The sequence below is a fragment of the Scatophagus argus genome, chromosome 6, assembly GCF_020382885.2.
Source record: "Scatophagus argus isolate fScaArg1 chromosome 6, fScaArg1.pri, whole genome shotgun sequence".
Lineage (NCBI taxonomy): Eukaryota > Metazoa > Chordata > Actinopteri > Scatophagidae > Scatophagus > Scatophagus argus.
This window is the reverse complement of record NC_058498.1, coordinates 16,920,430-16,933,724: the sequence shown is the minus strand read 5'-3', so window position 1 is coordinate 16,933,724 and position 13,295 is coordinate 16,920,430. Positions and strand designations below refer to the sequence as shown.

The 13,295-nt window shown below is 42.2% G+C and overlaps 1 protein-coding gene across 4 annotated transcripts in view; it reads right to left on the bottom strand.

Annotated features, from left to right (window-relative positions):
- celf5a (cugbp, Elav-like family member 5a) overlaps positions 1-13,295 on the bottom strand; it is a 180,031-nt gene that overhangs the window by 3,633 nt on the left and 163,103 nt on the right. The window contains exons 7-11 of one of the 4 annotated variants that reach the window (XM_046392403.1): positions 12,979-13,144; positions 5,120-5,332; positions 4,740-4,832; positions 3,388-3,531; positions 274-437 (exon numbers count right to left, since the gene is read on the bottom strand). In XM_046392403.1, the coding sequence (XP_046248359.1) occupies positions 310-437; positions 3,388-3,531; positions 4,740-4,832; positions 5,120-5,332; positions 12,979-13,144 (744 nt within the window). In that variant the 3' untranslated portion in view covers positions 274-309. The remainder of the gene's footprint in view (positions 1-273; positions 438-3,387; positions 3,532-4,739; positions 4,833-5,119; positions 5,333-12,978; positions 13,145-13,295) is intronic. The other 3 variants (XM_046392404.1, XM_046392406.1, XM_046392405.1) reach the window with 3 other exon arrangements.

The window sequence follows — 13,295 nt, the reverse complement described above, 5'->3', positions numbered from 1 at the left end:
ATCAATCTTTGTCAATCACGATGATGACAGATTTTTCTTTGATTAAAACTCCTGCTGTGCAGCATATGAAATAAACCCTTACACTTTCGATATGGCTGCAGGCAGGAAAAATCTAGAGACATTAGAATATTTAGCTTTAATTGACAAATTTAATACTTAACATTAACTATAAGCAAACAGGCTACACACCAGGGCTGAATCTTCCGCATCAACGGAAAAAATATTGAGAATCTAAATCTTGAACCAGTGATGCGGGGGCTTCAACAAGCTCACCTGTGCTGCTGCAATGAATACTGAAGGTAGGCTGTGTCAGTAAGGGCGGCTGGCATCCTTCGGTCTCTTTAGCTGGACTTTCAACCTCTTCATCCCAATCTGAAAGCCATTCATGGCTTGAATAGCTGCCTGTGCACTAGCAGGGTTGTCGAAGCTCACAAAGCCTGTGAAAATGTAAACAATTCATTAGTCCTTTTAGGAATTAAAATAAATATGAGTGACAAGGGAAGCTTTAACATAAGCTGAAGAAGAAGAAGAAGAAGAAAAGAGGAGAATCAGTATTATAAGATGATATCTAATGCAAATGACTCAAATGGAGGTCAGAGAAAACTGCTGGAAGAAAGGTGAGAGATATAAACAAACATCTCTCTGTGTTTTCACTGCTTGATGGTCATGGCCTGCCTGCCTCCAGAAAGATCCTAGATAGCATTGTTGCAGCAGGTAGTGCCTTTGGGGTGCAGAACAAACAGTGCCTCTGACAGTATGCCCTTTAAAAAAAAAAGGCTACAATGTAGAGTAATATTAGAGCAGTTACTTTTTGTTGTACAACTTGTTATCAACAGTTTTTGTCTGCGAGAGATGTCATATCAGACTATTTTGTAATCCTTCACCGAGCCATGTAAGGGAGTGGGACATATCCAGGATTTGGGAGGGAAGCATGGAATGTCCAATTTCAGAATAATATATATTACTAATTTATAATTATTGATTCATTAATCTCTCATTAATCACAAGTCATCATCTTGGACCTTCCGAAAGTGGTCCACAGCGGCAATAACCTCATCATCACTGTCAAAATGGTGAACACTGAGCATCTTGGGTCTTGCAGTCTGAGGGCGCCACCCTCCCCTTGTATTGCCACCATGTCCTTGTGGACCTCGCTGTGATAACTCAATGAGACCAAGGTAGCAGATGACTGCACAAAGGCTCACGTTGTCTGTTTTCTCAGACAATGCTGAATTGCAATTTTCAATTACCCAAAACAGAAATACTACCAAAGTTACTAACTTCAAACTTTCTGTGTAATTACTCAAAGAGTTAAAGTGCACGTGCATGATATGAGAACTGTATAACTCATCTCCTTCTGCCTCAGGCCACAAACGTATCAGTCACCACATCATAATTTATTTGTGGATTACATTTTAGATAAATAATCTCGAAAGTAAATTAAGTTTCAAAATAAGTGACCCTAACCCAAACTATTGCTGGTGACATGAGCAAGAAGTAAACATGACTGTTGGCAAATGTCTTTTTCTAAGTCTGCTTTCTGGATTTCTGGATTTCAGTCCATTGGTAATCGGTAGCTTGAGCAGGTCACACCAAAAAAATTGCTTTTAACTCAACAATATCTTTTTCAACATAGTTTTCTAAAATCCCTAGAAAACCCCAAAATACCAAAATGAATGAGCACCAGTCACTGTGCAAAGTAGTTTGAGCAAAACAAGAGCAAACATAGTTCATCATGAGAAGCCAAGTCTGTCGCAGGCACAAAAACCCCTCAGTGCATTTTCCCAAGATACACCCCTCCTCAAATCTATGCTGAACATCCTGTTTTCATCGTGTGTAAAAATAAAGCCTTGAAGATTCAGTGACCAGAAACCTGCAGTGGAGTGTGTCTCTGCTTGATGTGCTCCCCTGTGTCTGGGGTGTCATTAGGAACAGCCGATGACCCATGAAAAACAGCAGGAGCCTCTCCACGTCCACAGCCACCTGGGAGAGATGTCTGCCCGGCCTGCTTGGCTCTGGGTTGGCCCATTAGGGTGAAGGCTGGGCAGTGTGGAGGAGGGTTGAATGAGAGTCTGAAGAAAATATAGATGCACGGAAAGGAGGTGACCTCCTAACCCACCATCAGGTTAACGCATTGGGGCTGGGAGCGGAGATGAGATGGAGACGAGATGCAGGCTCAGAGCTCTGAGCCCTCTGCTCACTCCTGTCACACATTACAAGTGTGCTTTCTCTCTTTCTCTGTTTCCCTGTCTTTTGCACACCATCAATCTAAGTTTATCCCCTCTTTCTCCTTTGTAGATTAATTACACCAGTGTGCTCCCTCCTTCCCCAGGCCTAACATTATGTTGTAAATGCATAGTGTATACGTCAATACTGCAAATAGCTCTTCTTTCATGAATTTATATGTTATTAAGTCCCCCAAGGGAGACAGGACTGGCGATCAATTTTGCCCAGGGTTCTGCAGTTCCCTGAAGTGAAAACAAATGCTGATCCATAATTGTCCTTTGCCTTCCCCCACCACCCCCCTCCCACCCTGCTGCTATCCCCGCCTGCCTCCTCAAAGTTTGTATAAGCCCTGGGGCTTGTTGGTGTGTGTAGGCTGACGGAGCTAAATGGGACAGGGAGGTGTGGAGGTGTGTGAATCAGCCTCAGCAGTGAGGGTATTGACAGATATTGGGGTTACAGAACGGTGATGTGGATGCTGATACAGCACCTCGAGGTTTTCAGGTCACACAGCTGCCAAACAGAAACAAGGACATGGGCTCTGATCGACTGCATCATGGCTAGTTTGGCTACAATGCATTCAGCACCTTTTTTTCACTCTCTCTATAGCACAGATGCCAAAACACAACAGTCATCAAGATGCAAATACAGGTCAGTCAGTCAGGGGTAAGATCATTCAGTCCTCTATATCTGGCTGCTGTCAAACATCATCAAAATCTGCAGTACCTAAACAAATATTTCCTTTTAACAAATGTCTATTGTTTGGCGTGCAGTGTAAAAATAAAAGCCCTGATTATTGTGAAAATGTAACTTACACTAGTTTCACACCTTAGCTGTGAGTTTTTACACATCACCCACAAATGCATGATTGTTTTGTGAAAACTATAAGAGATCAGACTGGAAAAACAACTTCTGTTTAGTGCAAGACTCCTGAAAACACCCATGATACATTTCCTTTAAATCAATTTTCTCAAATAGGTAGTGAGATCATTTATCCTCAAGACCTTAACATATTAAAAATCACATTAGCATCCAGACCTGCCATTAATTTCACCTTTATGTCAGTGGCTTAAAAAAAGAATTACAAATACCAACAAATATATACACAGCGCATTGCGTGTCATGGACTTGATAGCTGTGTGTGAGTGGCAGTGATTAACTCACCGAAGCACTTGCTCTGGTTGGTTGCCCGGTCCATGAAGACCTTAGAGGAGATGACGGTGCCGAAGGGCAGAAACATCTGCATGAGTTCATTGTCTCCAAACTCCTGTGGCAGGTGGTAGATAAACAGGTTACAACCCTCCGGACCTGGATACACAGAGGGAGAGAGAGAGGAAGGGAGGGAGAGAAAGAGAGGGTGTTTGAGAGCTGTGTATTTGTCATTTTGATCTACACAGCCTTTCATGTTGAATAAATCAAGATAAGTGGAAATAGATTTTCAGGACAGTCTGTGACATTATCAGCGATAGAACATAACTCTTCTTAAACGCACAAAAACTAATTGAAAATTTTTTTTTTCCGTTGATTTGCTGATACTATGCAGATATTGAGAGTGTATTTAAAAATTCTATTTACATTTTCACCAGACTTTCAGATTAAATGTGAATGATTAAATATGAAATCTCGATGAAAAATCAAGTCCTTCAACAAGCAACTATCTGCAGTGTGCTGCGAAAGAAATCAGCCCACCCCCCTTTTCTAAAGTAAGAAACTTATGTATTAACTTGTTCCACTCTCTCTACTCTCCCCAAACCCACTGGTACCTTCACAGGGGCAGGAAGGAGATATGAGGGGCCATTTGCTCCTCTGACTTGAGATTTTGTTTATGGAATGGTTGAATTTCTGGCAACTGATTTGTTCTCTGTTTCATGTGAAAAATATTGTGCATTTTGTTCTTTTGAACCTACTCAGATACATCTGAGCAATAAAAAAAGGTTAAATCAAACCTGTCACGTATGATGTTGAAAACTGAGGGCTTGATTGCTTCATATTTCATTTTTCACAACTACTCTCTGACACAGTTATTCATAAAAATTGAAATTTCACGACGTAGCCTGCCCCAAAAGAACTGCTGTTACTAATAAATTGAAAATTACACAACTTGAGCGCAACTTGAGTTACCGCCACAGTGTGGTGCCACTAATCTCACAGGTGGGGATCTTATTACATGAGCTTTAATTATTACTTGATAAAGCACAGGTCTACGAAGACAATTTATAACCTATTTTTAAGATGTACAGTTTAATACAGTTTTATTAACATTTTCTATCATCCTCATGCTTTATATATCTATTAACTGAGATGAGACGTGAATTGTGTTCCACTGCAGGGAGAATGAGATGTGTACAGTGTTAAAGTAATATTTTCCTCTCACCCTAACGTTCTTTATATATGCATTACACAGAATGAGGTGTGTACAGTGCTACAGTGATGTTGGTCTGTCGTGCTCGTCTTCTTTATACGTCTATCACACGGGATAAGATGTGTGAAGTGTAAAAGTAATAATGTTCTCTCACCCTCACCTTCTCTCTGCTGCTGCTGCTGGATGACCTGGGGTGGTTGGGGCAGTGTCTGGCCAATGGGAGTCAGTGTGGTGGCTGGGTAGATCGCTGCAGAGAGGGAGAGAGGGCGAGAGAGAGAGAGGAGGAAGATAGAGCGTGAGTGAGAGAGTAGCTTAAAAACAGGGATCCCTCGGAGGATGGTGTCAAGGATGCCTAAGGTCGAACACACTAGCATAACATGTGTAATCAAAGGCTTGCTGGTGTTATGTTCTAAGGCTGCCCGACACTATCAGAATACACAGAGCCTCCCAAAGCTTAGACATACTGTAAAATCTTACGCATAGTATAAAATCTCAAAAAAACACCATAGTAAACAAAGCGTCTCTATCTCACACCTGTGTATTGCTGTACACCTGTGAAGGCTTGCTGGAGGGTGTCAGCAGCGGTGGGGCTCTGGGTGGAGTAGGGTGGCAGGCCATTGGTGTACACAGTCTCCACAGCAGGGTGTCCGTTGGGCTGATGAGGGATGCCGGTGAATCCGTTGACGATCGGCGTGACGATGCTGGGCACAGCAGAGGTGGTGATGTTGGCTGGTGGAGAACTGAGGCCTGCTGGGAAAAAAAGATTTACTGTTACTGGACCATGAGCACTCTATCTACATAGCTCTACATGAGGCTACAAAGTGATGTAGGTAAGTGTACCGAAACGCGCGTCTACAGAGAGTAAACACTCACACAAACCCCAGCACAAGCAGATCCACACACACATACTAAGACACTCGCACGAACACGCAGAGCTCGTGACCAGGAGACACGCTGCATCTCCTCTCTAATGCAAGGACACGGCTGCGACGTGAGTCTGTCACATATCCGCAGTTTGTCGTGACACATCCTGCAGGATAGCTGGGAAGTCAACCTGTGAAAAATGAGCCTGTCTGTAGTGTTTGTGCGATACCCTGCTGGCTCCTACTGCTCAAGATGATGAAACCACTATGCAACTTCTGAGAGAGGAAAAGAAAAAAAGAGAAAAAGATCTAGACTAAATAGAAGGAGATTACAGAAGGAGATTTGCTTGAACGAGCAGGTAGCAAGAACACAAAGAAGCCTCTTACTTTTATACATCATAAAAAAAGACAAAATAACAACAGTTGGCAGTTTGACAAATGGGTGGGTCATAACATATTGTATATGGTACACGCCTGAAAGGCAGTTGCAGGATGGTTCATGAGTGAACTGAAATTGAATGCTCCCTGTCCTCTCTCATTCAATGCATTTTAAAAGGACCCTCCTTTGAAAAGTGTTTCCAATTATGCCGGGAACATCAAAGTGCCCATTTTGAGCAGAATCTCACTGTGTGATGGTCCCTCTAAAAGGGCCGCTCCATGGCAAAGCATCCAAGCTTGTTGAAGTACAGCTCCCCTGAGGACCACCTCTCAATCTGGAAACCCTCACCCTGATTGGTCAGAAAGCCCGGGTTGTCACGGAAACCCTCCAGCACCCCTTATCCTCACAATCTGGTGCTGAAGTAAAGGACCCCCTGTGAGAGGTGGTCAAGATAGGGAAAACAATCACATCCTGTATACACACAACATGCGCTGAGATTTATGTTAATACAACTGACCAACATCATATATGTTTCCTTATGGAATTGCTTTTTCTCTCCTTTATCTACAGTTTTTCCTCTCCTCTCCTCTCCTTTCCTTCTCCCTCTCTTCTTCCTGCCTCAGCATTTAAGTCATGAGGAGGCTGACAGTCAGGCAGGCAACTGCAGTGACCAGGGGAATTGCCTGGGTCCAGCGAGAGCTGTTGTGTCTTTTGCACTGTTTTATTTCTTTCTTTCTTTTTTTCTTTTCTTTTTCTTTTTTTTTTCTTTTTCTTTTTTTGTTTTTTTGAAGCCTCCCCACGATTGCTGCTTGATTCCTGCGGAGCTGTGATGAATTAGACTGCAGCTTCAGCCCATTCCCCTACCAGGACCCAGGAGACTGCCGCTCCTATTCTGAGGGCTAGAGACAGCTAGTCTGCTCAGGCCACACGCACTCTACTGTACCGCCAGATAATGCACCCTCTCCATCATCAGGCAAATTCATTTTCCAAAGCTTAGCAGTGCTGTGGGGGGATGCGTCTATGTATGTGCAGCAGTTGTAGTGATAGTAGGAGAGTCAGTGATAGTAGTGGGTGGTAGTGTGGACCCCCGTACTTGCAACTACATAAGCTCTAGGGTCAGTGGTTGGACGTGACATCTTGTAAAGGAGAACACATGACAGAAGTAACAGATTGGGGCCACCAAGTCCTTGTCGAGTTTTCATGCTGGAAATGTCACAGCACACAATAAGTATAAGAATCATAAGTGCAATAAAGACAGCACTGATACTATAGAGACTGGATGCTCTGAAACATTTCTACACAATCACTGAGCTGAATGGTAGAAATAAATATTAAAATAAATGGGGTTGTGATATAAGACAATAAACAGTACCATGGCCAACAAAACAATGATTACATGAGAAAGTCATTCAGGTAGCCTAATCATTGCCTTAATGCTCGCTGTCACAATGGCCCAATATTCAACACAAGCAAGTATTTCTTACTGTCCTAAACAAGAAAATAACAAGACATTTTGATTTTATAGCTCAGTGGATGTACAGTTCGTGCACTGTGCAGAATTGTATCCAATTGCAATGCACACAGAAAAACACCGATACACATGTGGCTGTGAGTATGTGCTGGGTGTGTGTGCCTGTAATAATGACATGTTGCTCCCCACTCTGTCATGTGTGAACACAAAGCTTTGGGACAACAAATTGCATATTATATACAGCTAGCTCTTAACTATCACTTCTCCACTCTTATTGCAGCCAGAAAGAAGCCTGTCATGCTAAACAGCATGTGTATGTGTATGCCACATCACGTACCGCATACACATGTTAAGGAAGCAGAATTCATATTCACACTCTTGCAGGCTGTTTCTTTGAGGGGAAAACTGTTGATTTGCTCCTTGCGATGATTGCTTTATGAAAAAAGTCCTCACATTCAACAGAAGTATTTATTATGCTAATTATACATTCAAATCAACAAGGAGCGCTATACCCATACTGGAGAGTGCAGTCATTACCAGCACAAGGACTGTCTTTCGCTGGAGCAAGCAATAAGCACTCAAAACAGATGCTTTCATCTAGCTGATTTAAAATGTGATGCATTTACACTCAAAGGAGAAAATGTCTGTCGGGTCCTTAAAGTGTGAATAATAAATCTGAATATGAGAAGGGCACCTTTTTTCACAAGCCAGTTGGTATATCAAGAAAAAACAATGTGACTTTGAATACTGCCCCTTAGATTACTAATAAATGTTTATGAAGCAAACACAATGGAAATGCACTTGCAAATGATTGTAATTCCTTGTCATAAGTACATTTTAAATGTGACTGGAGCATAGTATATTCTGCATTAATGGGTGGATAATGGGTGATTGTCAGCGATAATGTCATCCACAACTGCATGCAGCATGTATAGATCCTCCCACTTAAAGGTCCTCTGAACCATTAAAAGTCCATGATGTTGTAGAGGAGAAGGATTCCATCAAAGCTTTAACTAAACTTCAATGATTATCACTTAGCTAGTCTACTGAAGAGCCTTACAAGTAACAATGAATAGCAAACTGTCATGCTCCATACACAAAATCATCAGGGCAGGCCTGAGAATGGGAGCTTGGAGGAGAGTTGCAACTAAGCTAAACATACAGAGTTACACAGCTTCTTTCTACCAAGCACAGGTCTGCATTGTCATGGCTTGAAATTGGAAGAAAAGTACAGAAGTGGATCAGGCCACTATCTGTTTTCCCTTCTTCTGTGGGATTCACACCAACCACTGGACCTCTAAACCATGCTGCCTCCACCCCTGGACTGGACCACTGAACCACCCCTCCTTAGATAGAAGACCCCCGAGTGAGGTGCTGGACAGATGAAAGACACTGGTCTCAAAGCCTTGAATCTAAAATAATATTAGTTCCATGTGATATCAACTATTCCTAATATATGTGGCTACAGAGAGCCTGTGTGTGCCTGTATTTCCTCAGTGTGACACCTTCCTGCAGGCTTGTCTGCTCCCTCTCTTCTTTCACTGTCTAACTCACTCGAACCTCCCCTCCTCCCATCCTCCTCTCCTCAAGAGAGCGCAAAAGTGAAAAATAATGTTTCTATTTGCACTGTGATTCAGATGAGCTCCAAAAGTTAATGGGTTCTTCTTTGGGCCATGCTACACCCATCCACCAAGCTTCAAGAACCTGTCTGACAAAAAGACAAACAAACTGGACCAAAAACATAACTTTGCTGGAGGTAATAACGTTTTGTGATTTATCTTGGGCTAATATTGAAGACTATGTGAAACTTGCTAATGTACATACAATGCACAGCTCTTACTAATAAGCATGGCTTTCCAATCCCTTAACACACCAGCTGGACAGCTTGTGAAGCTCTGCTGCTTGTGCGATGCTCAGTTTTGCTTACACGAATCAGATTTGGTCCAGCCATCTGAAAGTACTCGCACACACCAGGAACAGGGGTACCTTTTGCTGCCACAGAGCTGCCTCACTTTTACTCCTGGGATTTGTTATGATTCTGATGCAATAGGCCTAATTTAAACTGAAAAGCAGAGACATTTTTATCTGAGGAACAATTGCCCTTTGTGCATATGGACATGTTTGCTCTTGAAAATAAGTAGTTTTGGGAAGACTTATAGAAAGCAAGTAGTGTAAGTGTAAGTAACAGTGATTTTGTTTTGGTTTTTTTTAAGTTTGAGATGGAGAGGTCACTCCATCAGTTAAAGCACACGGGCCAATTCCTCAAGCTGTTCCATCCGACTCTGAACAGACTACAGAATAGTGCTTTGTTCCAAGTAGCTTGGATGTGATGCATCAATCATAGAAGTACATTTTTAGGATTCGGTACTGATGCAAAGTTGGCTTCTAGCCCTATCTGCCCTTTTGATCGGTTCATATTAGAATTTGTCATTAATTATTAAAATGTCTGCATCTAATGTATGTGTGTCAGGTGCACATATTGAGAAAGACCACTGTGTCAAACAGCTCATTAGTTTCATGGTGTTTATCACCATGGAAGTGTTCTGCATTAATGTTGTAACTAAGATCGAATCCAGCGGGGGTTTTGTGGCATCCAGCCTGCCAGTGAGTGGGTTGTCTCTGGGTGTGGAGCATCTGCTGTACATTTTGTGTAATATGTACTTGTGCATGTACTTGTTCAGTGTAGAGAAGCACCATGCAACAGAACATTAGAGGGACTTTGATTACACACTTCTCACATCCTAACAAAGCATCCTTGACACAGTGCGTTCCTCACCACATACACTCAGCAGGATCCGCATCTCTCTCTCCGCTTCTCCCTTCCTCTCTTCCCTCACCCTCTTTATCCCACCCCCCACCCCCGTCTCTCTTCCTGCTACCCCAGCTCTGCCTCTCTTCCCCCTTGTTTTGTTTAACTTTTATTTCTTCAGCAGCGCTCAGGGAGCGGCACCTGGTGAACATTATTTTCAAAAAGCATCATCATGCATCATTGTAAGGATACATGCTCTAATCAGCTGAACCATCTGGCAAACGGCTTATGCACCATCAAGCTTAAATGCTTTGCATCTGTTGATCAAATGGATGTCTCATTGTTTTCAGTGTAACACCCTTAACCTCTGAGCCTCATTGTACTTCAACTTGCTGTCACAAACAAATTTTTTTTTTTTATGTTGCAGAGGTTATACTGATCATTTAAATAAAAGAGTAATGTCACGCATTTACCTGAATATCAGACAGCGTTCATCAATCAAGCAAGTTACTATTGGAGCTTTATGTTAATGCAGAGCAGTGCATGTAATTCAGAAAGGTGGTTCTTCAGCCATGAATTGGCAATTGCTCTCATTTTGTAAGGAAAGAGGACATTAACCTTTCTACCTTTTATGCTTTTCTACATTTCACACAGCTGGCAAATGCCAGAATTTATAGATTTGTTTAGAGCTCCAAATTGGTTGATGAGACAACTTAATGCATAAATTACTCCTCTGTCGAAGCACAGAAGCAGTCTGCTCTCAGACCCTAAAAACAGACTCTGATATTACAATGAATTATTCCACTGACTCGTGGCAGACATCCGGCAGTCTCTCAGTAGTGTCAGAGTCTCTTGGCCTACTTATACAGACAGCCTTGCCAGTAATGTTATGTATTCCTTCAATGAACTCTAAATAAGTCATAGCCACAAGTGTGAAAAGGGAGAGAGAAAATAACTGTGTATACCAAACACAAGCAAGACTACCACTCCTGCAGCTGCTGGCAGCTACACTCAACTTAATGAATGAAGAGAGAAGAAATAAAACATTTCATATTTATGATAGCCCTTGAAAATTCACGGAAGCCGTGCTTTCTCTTAAGAATTAATAATATATTTCATTCAACGATAAAAGGTAATCAGTCGACTGTAGCTTACACAGAAGCATGTCCGAAAGCAGATAAACGGCATCGCTTCACACACATCTGACTCACAGACGGAAATGCACTCACTTCTTTTCACTCCTTTTACAATTTCTTTTCTTTGCCAAAGCCAAGTTGTCAGCTCCTGGCATTGTCAAGTGATATAAAATTGCCTTTGTAGAAGTACTTTTGTTTGGCTTTTAAAGAATATCTAACAAAATTCTGAAATATTTCCTTTAGAGTATGGCATTGACTTTGGCTTCTGAGAGGCTACAGTTCAAAAAGTATACAAAAAGCAGCACAAACAAGACGACCAGACATGCGTGCATGCACACACACACACACACACACACGACTCGCACACACACACAAGCATTCCTTGCAATACAGTTGCGCTATCTTTCATCAGCACTATTGTGTTGCAAAATACAGGTATGCATGCAGAACACAAAGATCTGAATTGCCATACTGTCAGAGCTTCACCCATCAAAATAAGAGGCTTCTCAGCAAGACTGAGCTCCACTTTTAATCACTGTCTCTGATTGATTATGCCCGCCCAAAAGTGCACGCTTTGCACTGAAAACATCAACGTGAATATTTGACAAATGGGCTTCCTCTCCAGATCTATCGCCCAATGCTGAAAATTATTGTAGATGTACTGTACAGATACAGCATGTGTATCCACTGGCATGTTCCATCATCTCATTGCATGTACATGTGTTTATTTGGCTTGATGTGGAGACATGTGTCATTAATAATGGTCCTGTGGCATTGATTTCCACACTGTTCTGCTGTCTGTCCTGTTTATTCTAATTCAACTGTCTGTTGTGAATTACTCAAAGTAAAGCCAAACCAAATCAAAGACCCAAAGCAGAATCTTTCATTGTGTCTGTGGCTAAATGAGTAAACGGAACACCAACTTAAGAGAATATTTTTTTGTCCCCACAGGAATCATGGTGCAGAGAGAATTTGATATAGTGCTGCAAGTTTGTAGAAAGCTAAGCTCCCACAATGGCTATTAAAAAGTCTAAAATCAGCTTTGTTGCACTGATGGCGGTTCTCTCACTGGCTTGAAGTTACCAAAGTCATCACCTTAAAAACTCAATACTGCAGTGTTGACAAAGTAGGTGAGCGAGGCACAACAAAGACTTGGATACTGTATTATTTATTTCGGCTCATGCTTTTGTTGAGTGGAGAATCTTGAAGTTTCCTCTGTCTCAAGGAAAATGAAGCACTGCTGAATAAGCAAATGTTATGCAGTAGGAAGGTATTTCAAAGTCCTTCCCTTTCCTCTGTAATGTCTCTGCATAGGAGGTGTTTGTTATGGAAAACAAAACCAACTGCATGCAGATCATGCCCAAGTGCTTCAAAGCACAAGGTCAAAACACTACAGGGAAATTAGCGCCTTATCTGTAAACTTAGTTATTGATATTCCATATTCTGCTGCTGCTATCCCCAAATATCTTCTGCATTCACAAACAAAATAAACATGCAAATCCCATTAAATGTATTTTTTCATATTAGACTCTTTTTCTCTCCAGTGGAATAATTTTGGATTACCAGCAAGCAGGCACCCTTTCTCTTGGCCTTGCTGCAGATCTATTTTTTTTATCTCACACTGTGCACGCGCGCGCACGCACACACACACACAAATATTCACACAGACATTATCAAAAACACAAGTTTATCTACAACAAGCTCACTAGTATGTACATATACATAGACTGGAGACCCTTCTTGTTGAAATACACACACACACACAAGAGGAAAGGGAATGAAACTGAGTGCTCACCCAGGGTTTGATGAAACTCACCCGACACCGGGGTCATGGGGGTGGGTGGGAGACTGTTGATGTTGAGCGCCCCCATCTGGTGGATCTGTGTGGCGGGGAAAGCCACGCTAGGCGTGAGGTAACCTCCGTGGCTTGCTGCCATGATGGCTGCCTGCTGCTGCATGAGCTAAAGAAGAGGGACAAGGGGAGATGGGTGGAGGAAAGGAGGGTTGGATGGGGTGTGTTTGAGAAAGCAAGAGGAAGAATGGGGTGCAAGAGAGGTGAGGGGAGGACAGATGGTAATGAAAAATATAGTAAGTTGGGAAGGAGTCAGACAA